Raw genomic sequence first — 25,502 nt, forward strand, 5'->3', positions numbered from 1 at the left:
CATCATATTCATATGCTTTTTTTCTTAGAAAGGGAAAAACAAACCGTTTGATCATCTGACAAGTGACGAAATCAAGTTCTTTCTTTATTTTGTTGGTAAAGAAATAAATGTTTACTCCTCATGAGAGGCGTGTATATACATGTTTCAAGAAAACTGTCGAGTACTAAAAGAATTGCAAACGCCATACGGTAGAAATTACAGTACACTTTCTAACAACTCAAATCTTCTCCGTTCTCTACGTGTTCAAATAACATCACGTTTGATCTTCAGTCTCCATGCTTATAGACAGTGTTGAAAGATGTATGAATTATTAAGATAAATTGAGAGTAAAGTTCATAAATATCAGATTTTTAGGCCTGAATGGATAGCAACCACTCCCCCAACTAAATTCTCATACTCTACTTTCTGGAATCCTGCATCCGCAATCATCGATGCAAATGTTTCCTGCAACCCATCAATTACATTAGATTAGTCAATACAATAAGAACACACAAGTAGATAGATAACTGATAAGCAGACGCAGACTTTATTCAAATCCGAATTCTCAGCAGAGAAGTTTCTTCACAATTCTTATGATGCCAAGCAAACAAGCATATATAAGCAAGTTTCCAACATTTATAGATATCAAATAAAACTCCATAAAAACAGAGAACAGGCACTATTATTGCCAAGTAAAAACTAAAAAACAAACAATTTTGTTACTATTTTTTTATAGTTAATGTTTTACTTGGCTTCATAATTAACAGCATAAAGCGTGGGCCTAAAAAACGAGTGTTCTTCTTATGCTCATGCTATTATGCAGTCAATTACTTAGCTTTTATTAAAATGAAAAGATAGTAGCTAATCCTACCAAATGTCCAACCAAGCATCCTTCCTCATTAGGTTGCATGTAGGAGACTGAAGAAAGATTAGCAACACATTAATAAGTAAAGCCTCTAATTGCTTGCTACTTGGGTTTCAACTAAATCATAAATAACATAGGAGATGATCACCATCAACTGATTAGCCTAGGACTCATCATCCTCACTCAAAGCTTAGTTCAAATCTTTCTCTAACATATTTGAAGGGGGTGAGTTCAAATCTTTCACTAACTGAGTAACAAACTTGAAAGGGATGACAATAAACTGTAATCATAAATCAGGCATCTTGAGAAGCACCAATAATTCCGCTCACAAAGGAAAGCACTGCCAGTCTTTTATTTTAGCAATAAAGAAGTAAAAGTATGGAAAGCAATGAAAGATGGAATCAAAGTGTGATAACCTGTGAAGGGAAGCAATAAAGAAGTAAAAAGTATGGAGACCAATGGAAGATGGAATGGAAATGTGATAACCTGTGAGGGGAAACGACGGATACTCTCAACTAAGTACTGATAGGATTCCCGGTCACCAGCAACCAGCTCACCCATGTATGGAATAACTGAGAAAGAATAATAGTCATACCTGCAAGAGATGATGAGTAACATTAAACTGAATTGAATTCAAGTATGATAGGAGGCGCTGATTCTATGGCAGGAAGCAGTTTATATATTTTTGGTAGATTTGATTGGCTTGGAATGCCTGTATTTTCTGAGGTATCTCTTCCCCCTATCTGAAAGGAGTTTTCAGAATTCTGTTGTTGTATGTAAAATTAGATTGTCATATGTAAAATGTATATGATATAAAAGACATTTTAGTTGTTTTTTTCTTTCTCAAATGTGATTAGTGCATATCATCATTCTCTATCTTCTTGAATGTCAAAAAACAACATCCATCGTTCTTGCAAAATAAAGAAAATGATACTTACAAATCTTTAAATATAGGAATATCGACATGGCTCAGTTCAAGACAAAGGAACCTGCCTCCTGGTTTCAATACCCTGTTAAAGAAATAATAAATATAACAGTGATTCAACACACATTTTAATTGATTGCCATCAGCTGCTAAGGCATATACAAGTTATAGCTATCTCTTTAAAAGTGCAAACCTACCTATGAGCTTCACTAAGTACTTTCTCTATGTGTGTAACATTCCTTATCCCAAATGCAATAGTATAACCATCCATTGAATCATTTTCGAAACTCAAACTTTCAGCATTTCCCTCCACCCATACAAGGGAATCATCTTCTCCAAAACCTGTTATAATAAGCAGAAAATATTCATTCCTAGCAAATGAAAATAATATTAAACCAAAATCTCTTCATGAACTTAAACTAATTGTTGACAGTTTAAGTCATTTTCATTTACCCTTTTCCGAGGCCCGCTGTTTGCCAACATTTAACATATTAGGGTTAATGTCACATACATATATCCGAGTTTCTGCCTCTAAAGTATCTTCAAAAACACCTCCAACTCCTTTCACCTTAATTCTGTGTATGTTCTCCAAGATTCTAAAAGCAACATCTCCTGTAAAATAAAAATTATTAAGCTTGATACAAAAACCCTTAAACTTTTAAGGATTGCATGCAGCAGCAGCAGCATTTTAATTCCTTAGGCTGAGAATATCACCTAGGAAAAGCAAACTTCATATTAAAATACAGACACATCTTAACAGTTACAACTCTATTCCTTTAAAGAAACTTAAAGGTATATGAAGAACATTCAACTTACATTTGAACAAGTTAAAATACCACCCTGTGAACATAATGATGCCTAATTATTGTTCAAACTATATTTACTTTATGACTTCTATAGCCAGCAACAAATTGCTGAACAATAACAAAACCGAAAACTTAAATCTAAAAGAAACAATCACTTTTTGTGATCTAACTACTTGGGTATGCAACAGCAAGAACACTAGACACTGACCATTAGGCATTCAGAAATAGAATGAATTGCTCCAAATTAAAAGTTCTATGAAGAATATAGCAAGATGAATCAGCAAACTCTGAATAGGTGGACAATTTCTTTCGTCAAGTAGCCCATGAACTAAAACATCTACTAACCAATCCACATATCCCCACTACGTTTATCGCCAAGGTACACTCAGCCATTTCCCTTGAGATATTGCTGTCGGTTTTGCTCCCTCATTGCTAAATTTCTGTACTGAACTTCCAACGCTAAACTTTTTGTTTAAACAAATACATATATTGTCACTCTACAGAGAAAAGAGAATCAACCCTTTTAACTCAATATTTAGAAACCATGCATCACCTGCCAGAACCCATCAAACGGCATCGACAAATCACAGATTCAAACAAACAGTTTAAAACTTAGAAAGGAATTCCACACTATCAAGAGTTAAAGAACTCTCCTAACCCTAAACAAGTCAAAGATTAAAACATGACAAAAATGTTTGGAGTTTGGCATAAAGGAGAAAAAAGCTTTAATACCATTCCAAATGCAGTCCAAAAACAATTCCAATTACTATGATGATGGACTAGCATTAGTAGTAACAGAAGCTTCAAGGGAAGTTTACATGAGCAAAGCCTGCATTGGACCCTTTGTCCTACTTCGAATTAGACTAATTGATCAGAATCAGGTGGGAAGTTCAAGATATGAATTCTCTTCAATGCCGTGTCTCTTTGTCTCTCTCTCTATTATATATACACACATATGTGTGTGTGTTATTCTTCCTATCCTCATAACTTTCATGGATGTTCCTGTAACTGTGGACAACTTGACTGTCACAGCTACATTGCACTACACAGGCACTCTTGCCACCCCCACAGTTGTCACCACCCACCTCCCAAAAATGCTACCCAAGTTGCTAACAGCTTCATCAACTCTCATAAAGGCCTAAACTCCAAAAAGACACCTTGTCAATGCCCTATTAACAAGTTGATCACTCACTTTTCTTCACAGTCCGGTTGGGGATCAACCTTTGTCCATCTTGCAAGGCTTAAAATGGGAGCAGGGTGGTGGCTGTTGTCAACAGTGTGACATTTGTTATGCCAATCATTGCCTTATAGTGTGTTTGGATGAAATTCTTAAAATTTGAATTACTTTAATTTCAATTTCTATCATTCTTTAAATGTTTTGTTTGAACAATTCAATTCAAATTTTTAAATTTTAAATTTTTAGTTTGAATACAACAATTTGATTTTCACGATGGATAAAATTGATTTTAAACACACACACACACACATATATATAATAAAATTTTAAGATTAAATTTTATAAACTAAATATTGACCAAGTTTTAAATATTTAATAATTTTAAAAAGTTAATATTAGATAATATTTAATAATTTAGAAAATAATTTTGAATATTCAATAATTAAAAAAAAACTATTTATATTTTCTATATCGATTTTAAAAAAGAGGAGAGGGAAGTAGGAAAAGAAGAATTTCAAATTTTAACTTTTTTGGGAGAATTTGAAAATTTGAAATTCTACAATTTTAAAGAATTTCGCAAATGCTCGAATTACAAATTATTTGTAAATTCTTCATCCAAACAAAGCATTTCAACCCAAAACATTTGAAATTCTTCAAAAAATTGAATTAATCCATTAAAATCCCCCATCCAAACACACTCTTACTTCAGGCACATTATTTCAACATCAGTGGGGGGTGTTCACCATTGATTTCCCTTCCAAAGCACCCCATGTGTTCAACTACTCACATCCTATGCACATCCAATAACTACTCTCACAAATTTATCCAAATTTATAATTAATGGTTGTGATGATTTAATATTGACATCAACTTAGACACAACAACCACAATTTCATTGCAGAATTCAAATCATAGACCCTCAACTAACAATATCTCATGCACAACATCAAAACTGGTTTATTAGGTAGCTCCAAAATATATTTTTGCACAGATAATTGCTATTTTGTGGTGTATCCCATGCATCACATCAGAAATTTCAGTAGCATCATTCTATGTTCAATAATTTTTGTAAATATACCACAAAAGCTTGAAATGAAGCAAAGTTGCAATGTACCAAATCCATGAAAATGGAAATCAAATTACCGAACAGATAAACTAAAAATAAAACATAAAAAACCCTAGATTACAGAAGATATCAGAGATGAGAAGAAATGCAGAGATAAACCCAAAATAGAACAAATAAAAAAACCCTAGATTAGAGAAAAAATCAGAGATGAGAAGAAATGCAGACAAATCAGAGATAAACAAACTAGAGAGAGAACTTGAGCAAGCAATATGTGAGATAGATAACATGATTAAAATTCTCGTTAGAATTCCTAACACTTTAAATCCCTCCTAATAAAATATCGAAACAGTAAATTTTATCACCAAAAACATTTAAATCCATTTTTAAATTACTTCCCCCTTTTCAAATCCTCCATCCAACCAAGGCCCTTGGTTCATTGGTCGTAAGCCTTGTCCAACGAAAAAGGAGTTAACCCGGTGCACTCCGGATCAATTCCTATTGGTTTTATATAAAAAAATGTTAGGTATAGAAAATTATATTTTGTGAGCGTAAACGAATCATTGATCGTCATCTTTAAAATACTGCATGGACAATTTCTATGGAAAAAAAAAATCCTCCATCCAAACACACCATAGTTTCATTCAAACAATTAACTTATTTTTCCAGACTGCATCAATTTAATTTACATTGCAATGTCCTAAAGCCTATAAATAGAAACATAATACAAAATATAGTGACAAATGACAACATAGCAGACCTGTGCCACCAGCCACATCAAGATGCTTCATTCCAAGAAACGGATTCAGCTTGGAAACTAACCTGAGCAGAAAATAAGCACATATTTAAGCCAAGGCCAACAGCAATATCAATATGTTTGAAATTATAACAGAAAACGATAACGTAATGTAACCTGTCCTTCCACAATCTATGCAATCCAGCACTCATTACGTCGTTCATGGAATCGTAGTTTGAAGCAACGTTCGTGAAGACGTCGCCTACCATGCGAGCCTTTTCTTCTTCGTTTACTTGTTTGAACCCTGAAAGTTTTTCATAATATCGATTTTTTTTTCTTTTTAATTGCGAATTGAAATTTGAATGCGAAGAGTGGAAACTAACCGAAACTTGTGGCGTGAGAATGGAGTAGTCTGGTAGTGGGAGATAACACGGGGAAGAGTTTTTTCCCCAACCGTCGAGTTACAGCTCCCAAAGCCATGGTTCCTGGCGCCGAAAAGGAGCGAAATTGAATCGCAATCAGAATCAGAAATGTTGATTGATTAATCGATTAATTGCATGGACGTAGTATGAAGGGTTGGGCATAGAGATAGAGGGAAGGATGAGAGAGCAGGGTAAGAAATCGAGTGCAACCGCCAGAAACGTGACCTCAGGCACGCTGTTGGACTTGGACAGCTTGCTCTCTCAAATGGGCCGGCCCAAGCCTCAGTCAAGGACAAAAACACTGAAACACCCACATAACCGAAGTTTAATTGCATTTTTCACCACCAAAGTTTCATGATTTCGTAAATCTGATCACACAACTTTTGAGATCACACATTTTTCTATTAAATTTTTATACATTTTGTTATCTCGCTAATTAATTATTTATCTTTGTTAATTAATTATTAATATGTCATATTGACTACTATATCATTTGTTAAATGTTAATGTAATATATTATGTATGTCAATATCCTTGTGTCACATAAAATATGTAAAATTTTAAAAGTTAAGTAACAAAATGTATAATTTAAAAAAAATGAGTGAAAAGATTTACAAAATCGTAAAATTTAGTTAAAAGATATAATTAAGCCAAAAAAAAAGGTATCTAACTTTTGTCACTATTTTTCATTTAAATTTCTATATAAAAAAGTATTCCATTTTTTTCTTTGTAAGAGAAAAATATTTATGATAGAATCTTTACGATTGCTCCAAACAATGTATACTTCTATCTGAACTTTAAAGCCTTGAATAAAGGCTTGATGTAGTGTGTGTTTGTTTTATCATTAACACACTTTTTTAAAGTTGATTCAACTTAATCCATGAATCTTGTAATTTTGAACTAAGAGACAAAGCTTGTGAACTACAAAACAAACACACTCATAGATTGTCTGATTGATGGCGAAACAAGTGCTAGGGGAATTTCTAGATGTTACGAAAACAACTTGGCAGTTTATTCCTATCCTCTTTTTTATTCAGTAAAATTTCAATTAATTTGTTTATTAAATGGATCTTATCTCCATAATTGGCGCGATTTCGACCAGTTATAATTAAGAGTTTAAGACAGTTATGACCCAAACTCATTAAATAGTCTTTGGACTAAGCTAAGTCAATCGATGATAACGATGGTACAAGAATATAACGCACAACTTTCTTGATCATGTTTATCTTATCTATATTTTTTTTTTATACTTTCATCCAATTATAAATTATCATATATAACTTTTTAATAATAATTACTTTAAAAATTATTACTATATCGGTATAACCGTAAAGCAGGTCCCTATTTGTGAAAACATCCAAAGCTGATTAATTTAAAATTCACTATGGCAAAAACTAGAAACAAATTTCCTGCCATGATATGATAATGGAAGAGCTACCGCTAAAGGTGAAGAGAGTATCGGTACAAAGAAAAACGCCCGCAGGCTCCGACAAAAATAGGATTAAATGATAGAAAACTCTACCCTAAATACGTTTCATTCCCTCAAAAGATCTTGAAAAGCAAGCCGCCATGAGTGGCGAAAAATGGAGCGAAGACAAGTGACTCAACTGCCATGAGCTTAATGAGGATGTTGAGAGAAGGGCCTGAAGTATCTTTAAGAGGGTCTCCAATGGTATCGCCAATAACAGCTGCCTTGTGCGGTTCAGATCCCTTCGGGCCCAAGGTCCTTGCATGCTCAGATGCACCAGCCTGAAATTTCAACCCCACAAGGAGTGTTAACTTATCCACCAACAAAAAACAAAAACAAAAACGCAATCCTATTTTCATAAAGCGCCAGCAGTTTACCTCGATGTACTTCTTGGCATTATCCCAGGCACCGCCAGTGTTGGATGCTGATATTGCAATCTAATGAAAAAATCAATGCAGAATAACAAGATTCAGCAAACTTCACATAATGTGATACTCACGAAAATTGCAAATAATGTGTGGTTAGAGTGATAGTATTATTACCTGCACCCCAGAGACTAGAGAGCCTGCAAGAACACCTGAAAGTGTTTCCACACCAAAGAAAACACCGACGATGAGTGGTGTGAGCATGACAAGGGCGCCTGGAGGAATCATCTCCTTGATGGATGCATCAGTAGAAATCTTGACGCATGTAGCATAATCAGGCTTGGCATGACCCTCCATGAGTCCTGGAATGGTGTTGAATTGCCTACGAACCTCCTCAACCATCTTCAAAGCTGCACTTCCAACACTCTTCATGGTCATGGCAGAAAACCAGTAAGGAAGCATGGCACCAACTATGAGTCCAATAAAGACCTTGGGAGTCAAGACATCAACAGTCGAAATTCCTGCTCTGCTCACAAATGCACCAAATAGGGCCAAGGACACCAGAGCAGCAGACCCAATAGCAAATCCCTAGTACAAGAAAGACAGTAAATTCAGTAATACATACATAGAGAAGCATAACTCATCAAATGTAACTTTTGCTCCATATTCTATAATCATGCTCGTATGAATGAAATCAATAATATCATTAAAAGCCTTTAACCTATTTAATAATAGTTAATCACATATACATTGCCAATGTAAAGTTTTTTTATACTGGCAACCAATCATATCTTTTAATAGTGTCATGTCAGTTACTTATTTAATGAAATAATAAATAAAAAAAATTTAAAAGATATGATTGGTTGCCAGTGTAAAAAACTTTACACTTGCAGTGTATGGATGATTAACTCTTTAATAATATCAAGACTAAAGCTCTAGTTTTGTAGGGTACTAGATTTCAGCATAATGCCTGGTAAAATCCATCAAGTCTTCTATTACACCCAAATTACTTCACTGAATAGATTTTTTTTTTCCAGCTTTTATATTTTGGCACAGCAATCTATGAAACATTTCGTTTGAACCAGAAAACTTGATAGCTTGATCAGAGATGAAGTGCATCATAGTACCTTGCCTATGGCAGCAGTAGTGTTTCCAGCAGCATCAAGGGCGTCAGTTCTCTCACGAATGCGATGGCTCATGCCTGCCATCTCAGCAATACCTCCTGCATTATCACTAATAGGTCCATAGGCATCAATAGCCAACCCTGTTGCGATGGTGCTCAGCATTCCAAGGGCAGCCACAGCAATACCATACATCGCAGCAAAAGTGAAACTCACAAAAATGCTGATTGCAATGGCAAAAATAGGAATAATCACAGACTTGTATCCCAGAGCAAGACCAAAGATGACATTGGTTGCAGCTCCAGTCCGGCAGGAATCAGCAACATCTTGTACAGGGCTGAAGGCAATCAAACAATGATGGTCAAGACCATTGAGTATTGAGACAGAAAGAATAGGAAAGATTTCACAACTTTGTTAACATTTAATTACCTGTAAGCATTGCTTGTATAATATTCGGTAACAAACCCAATAATAAGTCCAGCCCATAGACCAACACCCACACAGAGGAACAGCTGCCTGAAAATTTAAACCAAGATTTTAGCCGAATATCAATCTCCATTCATGATCAACAAAAACAACTAAAACAATAGTTGATAATCTTGAAATGAAGACACCATACTCGAATATTTTCAAAAACATTTAATTAAATAGAAGCCAACCAATTGTGTTTTCCTGGAGGAATTAGAAAACAAACTTATAGATACAAATGACAATAAGAAAATTTCAACATATCACACATAACATTGAGTGTTTATAAACATTAAATGATTAACAACTTACCAGCTCTTTACTTCCTTCTGAACGCCAAAGTTGAAAATTGTGAAGGATGTTGGCAGAGCAAGCCAACTAATAATTGCAATTCCAACAGTCATGAGTACTGTAGAAATGATAAGCTGCTTTTTCAATGCTGGTTCAATTTCCTTGACAGCCTTGATCTCAAAGAAATCAGTTGCAAAGAGAGTAGTAATCAAACACACAATAATGCCAACAGAACTGATGAGTAGAGGATATAACATTGCAGTGAACTCGTGATTGATTCCAAATGAAGAAATGGAGGCAACAACTAAGGCAGCACAAGATGATTCAGCATATGATCCAAAAAGATCAGAACCCATCCCAGCAATATCTCCGACATTATCACCAACATTGTCAGCAATCACCTGATGAGACCATAGAAAGGATCAATAGTCAATACTAAATAGTAAATACCATTACAAACTTGGGACAATAAAAGGATGAAATATTGATGGAAATGCAACGATTTATAAATCACTTGTTTTTCAAAATAGGAAGGGAAACAAGGGAATTGAAAACAGCAAATGTGGCTTACAGCTGGGTTTCTTGGATCATCCTCTGGGATATTTCTTTCAACTTTTCCTACCAGATCAGCACCAACATCAGCAGCCTTGGTATAGATACCACCACCGACTCTCCCAAACAGAGCCATAGAAGATCCACCCAAACCATAACCAGTTATAGCCTCAAAAAGACCTTCCCAATCATCACCATAATATAGCTTGAAGAGGTTAATGGTAATGTAGAGCACCAAAAGACCATTTGCTGCAAGAAGGAAACCCATCACTGCACCGGACCTAAATGCAGTAATAAAAGCCTTCCCAACTCCCTTTCTCGCTTCCAAGGTTGTCCTTGCATTGGCATAGGTTGCAATTTTCATCCCAAGGAAACCAGATAGTACTGAAGTTATAGCACCAAGCAAGAAAGATACAGTGCTAAACAATGCAGTTGCAAGGGCAGGCTTGCATAGCTTGCTCTTATCATACGTGCAGGGCTGGCTCTTAGTACTGAAGCTTTCCACAGAGCCCAGGAAAAGGAAGATCAGTATTGCAAAAGCAACCATGAAGATCCCCACATATTGATATTCAGTGAAAAGAAAGGATGTTGCACCTGTAAAATCCATGCACAACTTGTAAGTACAAGATTACTACGAGATTAACATTATCCTATTCAATTTAGAAATCACTTTTCATGGCCTGGGCCTACAAGCTAGTGCCCCAGGACATACAATAAGATAAGACACAAGCATGAGCTAGTGCATGTGTTCTTGGTATTTAACAATGAGAAACTTAAAAGACAAAATTATAAATATCAAGCGGCTCTCTAATGAAGTCCATCCCGTCCCCAACACTGACTAGGCACATTAGCAACGCTCTATATGAACTATCAGTCCATCACTTGCGGTGCTAAAAATTGAAGCGAGTACATTCAGTGTCAACATTCCAGACTGAAGAATGAAAATGCCAAATTTATCATCATAATATGAAACTACTTATACATGCGCCAAACCAACTTTGATGTATTTTCCATAATTGTTTAATATAATAATACAATCTACAGTATTAAATCAAGCCATGGTAACGAAGTTGACCAGTCTCCTCCTTACCAAGTATATCACGACCATAGAATTTTAATAATAATAAATAAATAAAAAGTTAACAATAATGAACGTTCTAAAATTGGATATAAACAATGTAGAACAATCCTAAAATTTAAGAGAACTTATAGCTAGAACAGTAGCACCATTTAACTGCTGTTAAAAAAATAATAGTCCGTAACAGCAAAAATAAGTCCAACATGGAAACTACTAAGTTATGCATAAATAAAACATGAAATATTTCGCTAACAAGTATGGTTCATGTCTTAACATAGAATATTTATATTTATTAATAGTTAATAAACTTCTATAGATGGAAAAAGCTAACAAGCCCAACAATATAGTAATATAATGAAATAATGATTTATCAAGACGACACAGTAGAAAGTAACGTAAAATCTTTAAGAACCTTTTTCAAGACCGCCGTTACGAAAACCGTATCAGAAGCCGAGTAACAAAATCCTGAGTCAGTTCAGTTTAAGAGAAACCCGGAGAAGCGCGTTTGGAACGCAGTGAAACGTACGCAGATCTCAGAGGTAAATGCTCAGATCTAAAGCGGAAATGTTACCTTCGGAAATGGCGCTCTGTATCTCAGCGCATTTGACGACGACGCTGTGGTCGTTGATGCCTTCCTCTTCCTCGATGAGGTAGTCGCCGTAGCCGTTCTTGTTGTTGCGCGGCGACGACGTCGTTCCGTGGCGGTCGGGCGTGAGCTTGACGCGCGACACAAGGACCCACTGCACCAGCGAGAACGCAATCCCGATGACGGCGCACGCCGGAACCACTATCTCCGTCGCGAGCTCCGACAGCAGAGCAGCACCCATCGTCGCCGGAAACCTAACTTCCGCCGGAGAGCTGAACGGGGAAAAATGCTGCGTTTGGCGGAACGGAGGCAGTCACGGAAAACGTGTTGTGAGGGAAGCTCGAGTGCGGCGAGGCGAGACGTAGGGACATTTATATTGGGAGAGAGAGAGAGGTAGAGTGTGTTCGGTTTCTGAGCGTTGAGTTGTAGCTGTGATATTTACCGTTGGATCCTTTCCATTGAGGGTTTAAGTCATCCAACGGTGGATGCGAGGTAATATTCCAAAGAAATGCGATATTTTTTTACTTTAGTTCTAAAATGAGTAGCTCATTTATTAGAAGTCTAAAATCAAATAAATAGAAAGTTATAAAACTTTTTAATCTTATTGCATAATCTTTTTAATTTATCGAACTCATCCTCTTACTAGTAAATGTCAGCGAGAATTTTAATGATTTTTAGTGAAATAGTTTTATAAACTATCTACTAAAGTCAAGTTTTTTTTTTTAAATAAACTTTCATTTTGAAGTAGTCATCAGACACACCTTTGAAAACTAGATTTTTATTTATTTTTTATCAATATTCTTTTGCATACCATGTAGAAATAATTTCAGTTTGCTTCTACAATGATGTTAGCTAAAAAAAATAAAAAATTAATTATTAATTATTAATTTTAAGACATATAATTATGTCCATAGATAAGAAAAATTATTAAAAGAATTAATTCAAGAGAAAAAATGATCTTTCTATTTTAAGTTTAACTAAAAGAAATATAAATTAATTATTAATTATTAATTTTAAGACATTATATGAATTATGTCCATAGATAAGAAAAAATATTAAAAGAATTAAGAAAAAAAAATTTTAATGACCTTCCTATTTTAAGTTTAAATAGGATTTTGATGGAAGTAGTCTCAAAGCTTGATGGAAGAAGCTTTTAGACTCCATCCTTTTTTCCAAGATCTTCTTCACACATGAGTTTTTTTTTTTGTATAAAATAAAATATTTATAAAAAAAAATATAAATGTCTTTTATATTTTTATTTAGTTTTTATTAATTATTTTTAATTTTATATAGAAAAGATACAATTTTTTAATGGATTACTAGACATTTTTTCCATAAAACATTAACTTAAACAAGCTGTCAAAGAATCTGTTGAAAATAAATTTTAAAACAATTTCTTAGGATTAAATATATTTTTATTCCATAAATTTTTATAATTTTTTGATTTTAATCTTTAAACATAATTTATTTTATTTTAGTTTTTAAAACTTATTTTCATGAAAAAAATTGATATTAAAAATTAAAATGTTAAAAAATTAAGGATTAAAAGTGAAAATTAGATGAAAAAAATTAGACATTATAATAAGTTTTAAAAAATAGTTCCAAAGACTAAAACAAAATTGAAAAAAAAAAAAAAAAAAAAAAGTATATTTAATTCATTATATTATTTTTAAAAATTTTAAAAAAATATATCTATCTTATATGTATTTACAATTTCTGATATAAATTAATCATTATTTTGTATAATAGATATTTGATATTAATATCATAATTATTAAAAAAATAATTATATATTTGATTATATATGTATTAATTTATTTTTATAAATAAAACTTAATATTCATTAAAAAAAATATTTTTCGTTAATTTTTTTCATTTTAACTTTATATACTTTAACTGTAAAAAAATATTAAAAAAAAACTTTATATACTATGTAGTATATACTACCATTAAAATTAAACTACATTAAATGTGTTTATTAGCGTCTTTAGTCAGAAAAACTTTGGCACGTGAGTTTGATGGTATGTACCCTTGGGTGACGTGTCTTTTTCGGGGTTAGCATCAAGGAATATTCCATGTGGATTAGGTAGTAAGTGGGACCAGGAATTCAAGCAACAGATGGATGTTACGGTGTCGGTGATGGTTTTGATTGAACTGCGAAGGGTGTGGGATTGATGGTTTATGTGTGCGCAATAGCACAGGATTGCGACTTTGTTTAGCCAGTTTAGGTGAATAATATTGTTTGATTTTGGAGTATAGTTAGAAAATTAAATTGAGTTGAATTTAAATTTTTAAACTTAAATTTAACTAAAAATAAATTTAATTTACCTTGATTTATATTTGGATATCTTTATTTTACAAGTATTTTTATTAAATTAGAAATTTATTTGAATAATAGTAATTAAAAATATTTTTAAAATGTGTAATTACTAAAATGTATATAAATTTTATTATATAATACGAATATTATTTAGTTAATTATTTTTTAATTATATTTAAATTATTACATTATTATTATTATTAAAAATTATAATAATATTATAAATTAAATTACAAATAATACTAAAACATTTTCATAACAACTAAATAACATAAGGACCGGAAAAAAAAATAATCAAATAAATACTATCAATAAAATTAAATAAATAAAGTAATTTTAAGTTGTTAAATACACATAGGAACTTAGTTTAAGTAGATGTTAGTGTCTTATATATTAAACAATAAGATATTTTTAATAAAATAATATATTATATGCATAAGTTCACATTAACTCAAAAGCAATATCTTGTTGCTTTGGTTGAAACGTGCCTTAAAACAAAAATATCTTTCAAGTTAACTAGAAAAAAAAACTATCAAGCAAATCGATTAAGGTTCAAATCGATTAGCGTTCAATAACAAGTGAACGTGCGTTTAACTGTTTACACGATAAGCCAAACATAGCCGTTGTAGTTGAGAGAATATCATGAAAGTTTTCAAGAACGGACACTGACGTAACATGCATTGGATAGCGAGTTAAGCATCCTATTCCTATCTCATCGGGTAACACTACTTCTTCTTTTGCCTTTTGTTTCTTTACATCTTTTGTCTTTTAATATAACTATTTTGTGTGTATTCACAAAATAAACATTTATTTTTGTTTTAAATAAAATGTTAGATGAGGCTTTTCTTGGATAAGAAATAAAGAAAATTGTAATAAAATAAAATAAAATAAATTGTTTCATAAAAAATTTAATAAAAATAGAGTGAAAGTTAATTTTTATAAATAATTTTGTTTAAAAATAAATGTTATCATTTTAAATAAATAAGAAAATTTTTTTAAAATAATTTTATTTAAACATAATAAATATTTATTTATTATAGATATTATTTTTAACATAAATACACATAATTTTATAAATAAAGTTATTTAAAATATAAATGAAATTTATTTTTATTGTTATATTTATTTGTTAATATTATTTTAATTTATTATATATATAAAATAATCACCCTTTTTTAAATATAATAAATAAAATTATATTCATTATTATTATTATTATTATTATTATTATTATTATTATTATTATTTATCACCAACTTCCCTAAACTTCTACTCATTTTATAAATTATTTATCACCAACTTCCCAAAATTCTTGTATTATTGATTTTAATTCATTAAATATTATAAATTTTAGTAAAACTTTATTTTATTAAATAAAAAGTATCAAAATTTATAATTTTTAATAAATTTTAATTAATAATAATAATAATAATAAATGTTAGTAAGAGAGTAACTAACGTTATTTTTTAATAATAAAAGAGATGTTTTTTATATACACATTTTTTTAAATTTATTTTTTTGTTATAATAACTTTTTATTTTTAATTTAATTTATTTTTCCCCTCCCTTACTTTATGATAAACTTCTCATAATTTTATAAATAATATTTTGTATTATTTAAAAAAAAGCACAAAATACGTACTTTTTCATGTAATAAATAAGGAGAAATAAAATATACTAAAATTAGAGGACGAATTTTAATATATTTTTAGCATAATTTTCAAAGTATTTTTATTTATATTTTAAAATTTTAAATTATAAAATATAAGAATAAATTAATTTTTAAAATTTTTATCATTCTCTCATAAATCAACAAAAATAAATAAAGAAAGAGAGTTTCTTATTCTCTCTCCTCATGTTAACCAAACAAATTTCTAACTCGTTTCCTTTATTAATGCAATGTTATTAATTTTGTGATGTTTAATTTAATTATACGAGTGATTGTATGATTTGTGTTGTTTAACTATTGGTTGTTGTTTAGGGACTATAAAGTCCAGACACCCTAAGAGTTAAGTTGGTCTATGGGATAGTTGAGTTGGAGATAAATTGGTTTAGCTTCAGAAAAAAGGTATACTGGGGTTTTCTTAAGACATGAGCCTCATAAGTTCATGTTTTAGAGAATCTTTCAGAACTTGAGTGAATATTCTTCTCTTTCCTTTAATAAAACATTTATCTTCTCCCTTTTTGTAACTGATCAATCTTGTTGAGTTAGAGATTCAAAGCTTGTGGAGCCAAGAATCTCGAGTTTTAGGACGTGCAAAATTCTTCTCTTTTTTTTCTCTTTGATTCTGATCAAGAGGTAAGGGAAGCTTGATGTTTTGAATGATCCTTGTTGTATGATGATTTTTGTTGATTAGAATCACTAGATTCATAACTATTGTTGTTTGAAATCCATGTTTGATGAATTGTTAAGTTGAGATGTTCTTGGAGTTACTTATGAAGAGTAGATGATGATTCTTCTTAATCTTTAGTTTCATATTATTTTTGGTGGTGCTTATGAACTCTATATGATGCAAATGTGATGTATATTTGGTTGCATGTGAATTATGGTTGTGTTTTAAGTGGTTGGAGCCAAAATCGAGTTCTATATAAATGTAGAGTTAATGTTATGCCAGGCACGCCTTCATGGTGCTAGGTATGGTTTGAACAAATGGATTTTGTCTTGTTCACGTCAAGCGCAGGATTAGTGGCATTGAGCATGAGGAGAAGGAATCATACCTGGATCCATGTTGAGCACTAATGGAGTGGCGTCGGACGTGAGTCAGACAAATGTTGTATGCCTAATTAGGGTCGGGCGTGGGCTCTTGCCATGCCAATTGCAAAAGGATGGGAGACTATCTGCCTCAACCATGTTTGGCGTGTGTAGTTTGGCGTTGGGCATGACCAAGACAGGGAGCCCTTCGTCTCAATAATGTTGAGTGTTGTGCGAGTGGCATTGAACATGAGTTGCATGATAAAAACTTGTTGTTTTGAGTTATTTTATAGTTGAATGATGATGAATAAGTTGTATGGATGATGTATGATGATGAACCTATATGTTGTAAGTTGATACATGATTAATGATGTTTCTATTGTTAAGTTGTGAGATGATAGATGATTGAGTTGTAAAGTTGTGTGTTGTTTTAAGTTTCTTAAGTTGTTGAGGTGCTAGACATGTGGTGAAGATACTTGTCTTTGTTGAGATACCTAAAAGCTAGAGGAGAGTTAAAGTTGTTTTAGAAAACTAAATATTTCATTGTGTAGATATACATTGTGGTGCTTTGAGAGTCCAAGTTGACATCCTTCAATAAGTAAGTTGGCTTTTGAATGGGTAATTGTTTTAAATTATCTCCTCTAAGTTTTATGTGGTATTCGTATGTGAGTAAGGTCAAGTTATACATGTATAAAGCAACCAACTAAGTAAAGTGCAAAATCGAGTACTTAGTTCCTAACCAAGCATTGGGAGAGCATAGTATTTAGAGGGTACAATGGGCTAATCTCATAGGTGACTTAATATTGCAAGCTAATGTCATGGTAGACTCATATCCAAGTTGTTTTACTTTGATAGTAGTACTAGACTTCTTAATTTAAGTGACAAAACTTGAGAAATCAATTTGAGTTGTTAAACAGGTTTTCTAAGAAGCCTAACAATTGACTTGGTTAAGATAGGTCACACGTTGTGACTCGATAGAATCTAACCACTTAAACTATTCACCTATGTATTATGAGATATTCATAATTGACATGTATAACGATGCATTAGTTGTATATTGTCGTGTGATGATATGTTGTTAAATTGAAGATGATGAGGTGTTTTATGTTGTAAGTTGCATGAGTACTATTAGTGATATGTTGAAGTTGTATGATGAAATTAATGTTATTGTGTTGTTTAATTGTGCATTCTTGTTTATCTTTTCACAAACTTACCACTTATTTTTCTTATGGTGGGACCTATTATGATCATACATTAGTATAAGAACAGGTTAAGATTAACAAGATTTGCTGGATACTTCGGTGGTGAGTCATACAGGTGATGACTCATTTTGTTGAGGTTACTTAGTAGTAGTCAAGTCTTGTATAATTGTTGATTGATGAGTAGGGTTTATTTCATGTACAGTTATGTAGTAATGTAGTATGTATATGTGTACAAGGTACGTATATAATCATAAGAGGTTTTTATTTTCAACATTTTATTTCCTACCCTATACATGCATGTTTTATATGATCGTCTTTATAGTTGCTGCATGATAACTTTAGATAAATTATTGTCTATTTTGTTATGTAATGGTTGAGCTATAGTAAATGTAAGGCTTATCGAATCGTTACAATTAAAATCTTTCTTCTTTTTTTCTTTTGAATCCAACAAATCCCAAGACAAAATTAGTGTTTTTTCTTCTTCTTTTAATTCTTCTCTTGGGTTTTCGAAGAAATTTAGTCAATATATCATACACTAATTAAGAGACTTTTTAAAAAATGTATTATAATTTATGGTATAATAATGGATATATTTCTAATTTATTGCTAATATAGTGAAATCCTTAATGCCTTGGATATTTGAGTATATTTTTCTTAGTTTTGGATCACGAATCTCTATTTTCATCGAGGTGTTTTTCTTTTCACCCATTCCATCTTTATGTGCTTTCCAATCCAGCAGGATGCATCTTTCTGCTTCAAGAATTTATACCCTCTCCGATTTTGGGGACAGTGGCAGGCACTAGAAGATAAAAGGCAAAGTTTAAAATAAAGAAGGAAAAAGAAAAATAGGAAAAGAAGAAGATTGTTGTTGTTTGCTTTAGCTTTTGGACATGAAAATTCACGTTTGTGAGAAGCAAAAAATTGTAGCTTCTACGTAAATTGGCTTGTAAACGTGGAAAGAGTGAAAAATCACGTTTCTAAATCTAAGCAAACACGCACTTAGAATACGAAGGAAAGTTTTGTGTTTTTTAAATGCGTGATGTGAGAATGAGTTGGAGAAGAAAAGTGGAATTGATTTACTTATTACACCCTTCATTTCACTTGGAGCACACTTGAGAAATTTCCATAAAGTAGCTATTATTGCCATTGCACTTCACTTTCGTCACTTAAATTAAGCATTTGGAATAGTTAAGAGTTATTAACTGGTACGAGTTCTTATTGGAACAGAGAATCTTGGTAAGCATGTGGTTATGAAGATATGGTGTGATGAATGAAGTATAATTTAAAGCATTGACAGTCGCGCTCCACTATACTGTCGGCTAATCCGAAGCACCGCTCCCGGTTCTTAATTTCCCTTATTGGAATGGGTCATGCTATTCTTATTATATAGTATGCCCTCTAGTCACTTGCCATGCATGGCCATCTTAAGTCTTAAAATAACAATCAATATCCATTCAATTTTGTTTTTAATATGTTCACACCGAATAACTTCTAAAAAAATAATAAAGTAATATTTAGTTGTGGTTTTGAACACTATTTTTTTATTAAAAATAAAAATATTGAATCATTTATTATGTAATATTATGTTGCGAATTATTAATTATTTTAAATTTTAATATTTAATTGATTTATGATGATGTATTGCTATGATGTTTTACAATTCTAAAGATTAAAGAATTTTTACGAGTTTAGTTATTTTGTATTAGAGTTAAAATTGACTAAATTTGAAGAACGTATATAAGATTTTTTTAGAACATGATCTGTATAAGTTTATTTCTTAGGATTCATAAAGAGAGGTTTTAAAGAAATAAATTATGAAGGCAAATGAAATCTTTCTTTCTTCTAACTTCTTATAAGTGCTTTAATCCTTCCCTGGAGTAAAGATTGTTATAGCTGAGTATAGATTCAAAGTTAAGGAGTCGAAAATCAAAGCGAGAAGTCGTTGTAAGAGAATTCAGTGTTCTCATAATTTTCTTCTTCTTTTCCTTGTTTTTGGAGGATTCAAGATAAAAGAAGTTGGTGCTTTAGATTTCTAGGATAAATATGTTGAATTATTGTGTTGATTTCATGCTTGAATGGTGTTTTATATTGGAATTTGAAAGGTTGAATCCTAAGTGCTATTTTTTTTTGGGTTTCCTTGGTGAAGGAAGAAGAATTGATGATCCTTGATCATGTTATTATTGCATGTAGTAATTCTTTTGAAATCTAAGATGTTTATAATGTATAAATATTGATTTAAGTATTGCATGTTGAGTTGGTACAAATTGATGGTTACAATTGTAGAGAGAAGTTGGATGTTGTGGGTGAAGATCCCAATTTTCACCCAGCACAAGTTCATGGTGCCCAACTCTAATTTAAAAGCAGATGAATATCTACCCAAAAATCACATTTTTGCTCAGTGGCAAAAGTATCGCTCAACAAGAGAACAATTTTGTGGCTAGGCTTATCGAGCAAGACATATCACGCCCAACAGAATGACCCATGAAGGATTCTAATCGCTTAGTGTGATATGCCCACTCAACAAGAATTTACACAAATAGGATGGACCGCTCAATGATAAGCTCTAGAGGAGTTTAGTCATCCAATGAGCCAAAAGCCCATCCAACGAGGAAAGTGGCAAAGCGTTGAGTGAGAGTAGTGTCACTCAGTAAAGAGTTCTAGAAAGCTCAGCTCGCTTAGTGAGCATCTTATTTTGCAACTTTTTTTAACTTAATGCTTATTATTATTATATTTTTGAGAAGATAAGATGAAATAATATTGAAATATGTTGTTATGATTGATGAATCATGTCGTAGGAAGTTGAACTAAAGATTATTATAGTGTTGTATAATCAAGTTGTGTTGCTAAGTTGTGTTGTTACATTGTGTTGTAAAGTTATGCTATTAAGATGTGTTGTTATTAAGTTATGTAGTTAAGTTGTATTGTTATGTTGTGTTTTTGAGTTGCACTTTATGTTGTGTTGTTGAATTATGTTGTGAGCTTAGGATTAGAAGAGAGATGTTGTTATGAAAGATGAGATATCACATACTACGGATATGTGTTGTGGTGTTCTAAGAGTCCAAATTGTTGAAAACCCTTATTAAGTAGTTGACTCCTAAGGTAGAACGTTGAAACTCCTTCAGGTCCTTAGTTGATACCATATGGTGGCCAGGTCGCTTCACATAGGTTTATAAGTGACAAAAAAATCGAGTAAGATATGAAGTTGAAAGATAAAATTCTTAACTGATTGTTGGAAAGGTGCGCAATATTTGAAGGGTAGTCGACAAGTTAATTTCATATGGATTTAATTTGTGCATATTAATGTAGTAGAAGACTTGATGTGGACATCAAAACTCAAGCCCATGAAAAAGAATGATCAGCAAGACCAAGCCTATGATGAGGAACATCAAGATCAAGACCCATTTCAAAACTTAGTTGGACCCATGACCAGATGTAGACTTAAGAAGGTCAAGGAGGCATTGCAGCACAAGGTGGGCAATCTACTGGAGGCTCAATTATGGAAGGCTCAACACATGGAGGAGACAAGGCTAATTATATGTATAGCTTGCACGGAGAGCTAGGAGGCCCAATTGGGATATTTTAATATTCTTTATATTTTGTGTTAAATTATAAAGTTTGTTTTGGTTTTATCTGGTAAAAGGCGTTGTAATAATAAAAAAACAAAATATGAAAATAATATGTTGGAGCTTGGAGTTGAACCTAGGGTTAAGGATGACAAAAATATTCGCACTCGCGGGTATCTACGGGTAAAATTCGCTACGAATGATAAATAGATCACTATTAGAAAAATGGAAATTAGAGACGGAAAGAATCCGTCACAAAATTAAAGAAAATTCGTCACAAAATTATTAGTGACGGAATTTGTGACGGATTTTGGGTCGTCACAAAAAATGGCGTCACAAAATATTTAGTAACGAAAAAATTCAATCCGTCACAATTAGTGACGGAAATTTGTCGTCACTAACTGTGAGAGATTCAAAATCCGTCACAAATTGTGAGGGATTCAAAATCCGTCACAAAATCCTAATTTTTCATTTTTACGAATTTTTAAATAAAAAATAATTAAATTATTCCATATTTATTAATTATACAATATATATTATTTTCACTTTTTTTTCTAATCTACAAGTATTAATTATTAATTTTCAGATAATTGGCAGTGGTAAGATTCGAACCCCTTACCTTCTACTCATTCTAACCTTAACACTCATTCTCCAGCCATCTGAGCTACCTTATCAGTTCAGTACTTAATTAACAATAAATATATATAAATATGAAAGAATATCAATTTTTATCACAATAATATCAAACATCATTAAACATCAAACTAATAAATTTAAAATAGATTCATAATTAAAATCATAATATAATTTATTTTAGAATTTTTATTTTATTAAATTAATTGAAAATTAATTATATTTTATCACTTTTTAATCAACTGAATGAATGATAATGAATTAAAAAAAATTTAAAATATATTTTAATTGAAAGTATATTTTTAGTAAATATTTGAATATAATTAAATGAAAAATATATTTTAAAATTTATTTCTCTCATAACACCACTTAAGTAAAAAATTTTAAAAAAAACTAAACTTATATTTGTTTGCGTGATTTTTCCAAATAAAATAAAATAAAAAGAAAAGATCAAAAATATATATATTATTCCATATTTATTAATTATATAATATATATTATTTTCACCTTTTTTTCTAATATACAAGTGTTAATTATAAAGTGTATTATATAATATATATAATACACATTATAATTAATTATATATATTTTACCTTTTATTAATTATATAATATATATTAAATTATTCCATTTAAGTGTATTAGTATGATGATAATATTTTTATATATTTATTGATAGACTTAATTGTACTTTTTAATAAATGATCAAGCACAATGAATTTTCTAGCGTCAACCATTATATATATATATATATATATATATATATATATATATATATATATATAGTTATATATAATTACATATAATTTGTAAATATACTTTTATATACTTATTTTTAGCTTTTTAGTTAAAATGCAAATTAATATTGTCTTTTTATAATTTCATAAGTATTTTTAAATTAAAAGTTTTTTCCTAATTCATATTTTAATTTCTTATACTTCAAAATGAAAACTTATTATTTAAATTAATTCATTTCTTATGTTTTAATTTTTAATTTTTTGATGAAAAAAATATTTTAGTTTCATAATTTTTTAATTATTTTTTTAGATAAATATTTTTTATTTATACATAATTCTTAAATATAATAATTGTGCAATAAAATTTTCTATTTTGAGAGGAATACGTAATCCCTCACAAATTGTGACGGAATTTGTGATGGAATACAATTTTTAAAAAATTTTCATCACAGAATCCGTCACAAATTGTGAGGGATTCAAAATCCGTCATAAAATCCTAATTTTTTATTTTTAAATTTTTAAATAAAAAATAATTAAATTATTCCAGATTTATTAATTATATAATATATATTATTTTCACCTTTTTTTTCTAATATAGAAGTATTAATTATAAAGTGTATTATATATATATATAATACACTTTATAATTAATTATATATATATATTTTTTTTTCACCTTTTATTAATTATATAGTATATATTAAATTATTCTATTTAAGTGTATTATTTATGATGATAATATTTTTATATATTTATTGATAGACTTAATTGTACTTTTTATTAAATGATTAAGCACAATGAATTTTCTAGCGTCAACCATTATATATATATATATATATATATATATATATATATATATATATATATATATATAGAGTTATATATAATTTATAAATATACTTTTATATATTTATTTTTAGCTTTTTTATTTAAAATGAAAAATAATATTGTCTTTTTATAATTTCATAAGTATTTTTAAATTAAAAGTTTTTTCCTAATTCATATTTTAATTTCTTATACTTCAAAATAACAACTTATTATTTAAATTAATTCATTTCTTATGTTTTAATTTTTAATCTTTGGATGAAAAAAATATTTTAGTTTCATAATTTTTTAATTATTTTTTTAGCAAAATATTTTTTATTTTATACATAATTCTTAAATATAATAATTGTACAATAAAATTTTCTATTTTGAGAGGGATACATAATCCCTCATAGATTGTGACGGAATTTGTAACGGAATACAATTTTTAAAAAATTTTCGTCACAGAATCCGTCACAAAATTATTGATTAAATTTTGTGACGGATTTTTGTGACAAAATATTTAGAGAGGAATCAAAATCCGTCACTAAATCCGTCACAAATGTTTTTTTTTATTAGTGACCCCGTTTGTGACGGAATTGTTAGAGACGAAAATTTTTCCGTCACAAAATCCGTCACAAACTCTGAAAAAAAGTAGTCCGTCACAAAAATAAAATTTTCGTCACAAAATTTGTCACTATTAGTGACGACATTTTATCCGTCACAAATTTTCGTCACAAATTTTAATTTTTCTAGTAGTGCATAGGCTAATTGGGTAGCCGCAGATAATGAGGATGGATAATTTTTTACCCGATTATAAACAGGGCGGGGGCCGGTATGATGATATTCATACTCGCGGGTACATGTTTAATAATATTTCTTAAATATCCTAATTATCCTTTTATCACATAACCCTAAAACTACACTCTCTCATCTTTGTGATATGAGACTTTCACTTACTTGTGAGATTGATGTATTTTAAGTTATTGATTATCTTGCATTTTTATTATTATTTCAACAAAGTTAACGTTAAATACAAGTTCAAAATTAACATTAAATTTTTATTTTTAATATTTCAATGATATTAAATATAAACTTAAAATTATTTGTAATATAATTTTTTTAATTTCTTAAAAAATTTATAAATATCCGTGGGTATTCAAGAAATTCATGGATACCCGCGTGGATATCGGATGGGTATGGGGCCAATTTCCATCCAATGGGCGGGGACGAATTTACTATTACCCGCCCCCATGGGCCCCATTACCATCCCTACCTAGGGCTACAAGCTTAGAATGTCATCTTGTAACCACTAGACTTACTAGTTTTACATGTCATTTGGAGATTTTAATTTTCTTTTATTTACTCCAAAATGAAGCAAACCCATAAACTAAATTTGTATTAATCCTTTTGGATTCCATAATGAAAGGACCTTTGATCATTTTCTAAATTATGAGTTTAAGCTCTGCTAGGATTCTTCCTTGCATCTTTTGATCTTATCAAGAATTCTCCAATTCTTGTGGTAATTCTCAGACTTATCAAACGACCTTGTTTGTGATGCCTTTCTTTCCCTTCCCTTTCTTTCCTTCTGTGTTTTTATTCACTTGAAAGAATGAAATTCCCCAATTCTAACTGAATTCTCAATTTTAGA

General features: G+C 30.6%; 2 protein-coding genes across 3 annotated transcripts; both read right to left on the reverse strand.

Annotated features, from left to right (window-relative positions):
* Positions 1-63: 63 nt before the first annotated feature.
* Positions 64-6,199, reverse strand: LOC109817383 (S-adenosyl-L-methionine-dependent methyltransferases superfamily protein). The gene is made up of 8 exons (XM_020382619.3): positions 5,935-6,199; positions 5,729-5,855; positions 5,576-5,637; positions 2,223-2,381; positions 1,967-2,111; positions 1,783-1,854; positions 1,331-1,439; positions 64-444 (listed from the first exon to the last, which is right to left on the reverse strand). Exons 1-8 carry the CDS (start codon positions 6,029-6,031, stop codon positions 343-345), a joined length of 873 nt encoding a protein of 290 aa, XP_020238208.1. The 5' UTR covers positions 6,032-6,199; the 3' UTR covers positions 64-342.
* Positions 6,200-7,317: 1,118 nt separating this feature from the next.
* On the reverse strand, positions 7,318-12,257 carry LOC109817379 (pyrophosphate-energized vacuolar membrane proton pump). 2 transcript variants are annotated; one of them, XM_020382612.3, is made up of 8 exons: positions 11,888-12,257; positions 10,258-10,832; positions 9,708-10,087; positions 9,357-9,443; positions 8,934-9,264; positions 7,984-8,394; positions 7,819-7,878; positions 7,318-7,722 (listed from the first exon to the last, which is right to left on the reverse strand). In XM_020382612.3, exons 1-8 carry the CDS (start codon positions 12,141-12,143, stop codon positions 7,516-7,518), a joined length of 2,307 nt encoding a protein of 768 aa, XP_020238201.1. In that variant the 5' UTR covers positions 12,144-12,257; the 3' UTR covers positions 7,318-7,515. The 2 variants fall into 2 exon arrangements, with proteins under 2 accessions (XP_020238201.1, XP_082930835.1); XM_083074709.1 differs by lacking the exon at positions 11,888-12,257 and adding an exon at positions 11,729-11,867.
* Between the last annotated feature and the right edge of the window lie 13,245 nt (positions 12,258-25,502).

This window comes from Cajanus cajan, chromosome 5, assembly GCF_000230855.2.
Source record: "Cajanus cajan strain Asha chromosome 5, NIPB_CcT2T_4, whole genome shotgun sequence".
In the NCBI taxonomy this organism is placed as follows: domain Eukaryota; kingdom Viridiplantae; phylum Streptophyta; class Magnoliopsida; order Fabales; family Fabaceae; genus Cajanus; species Cajanus cajan.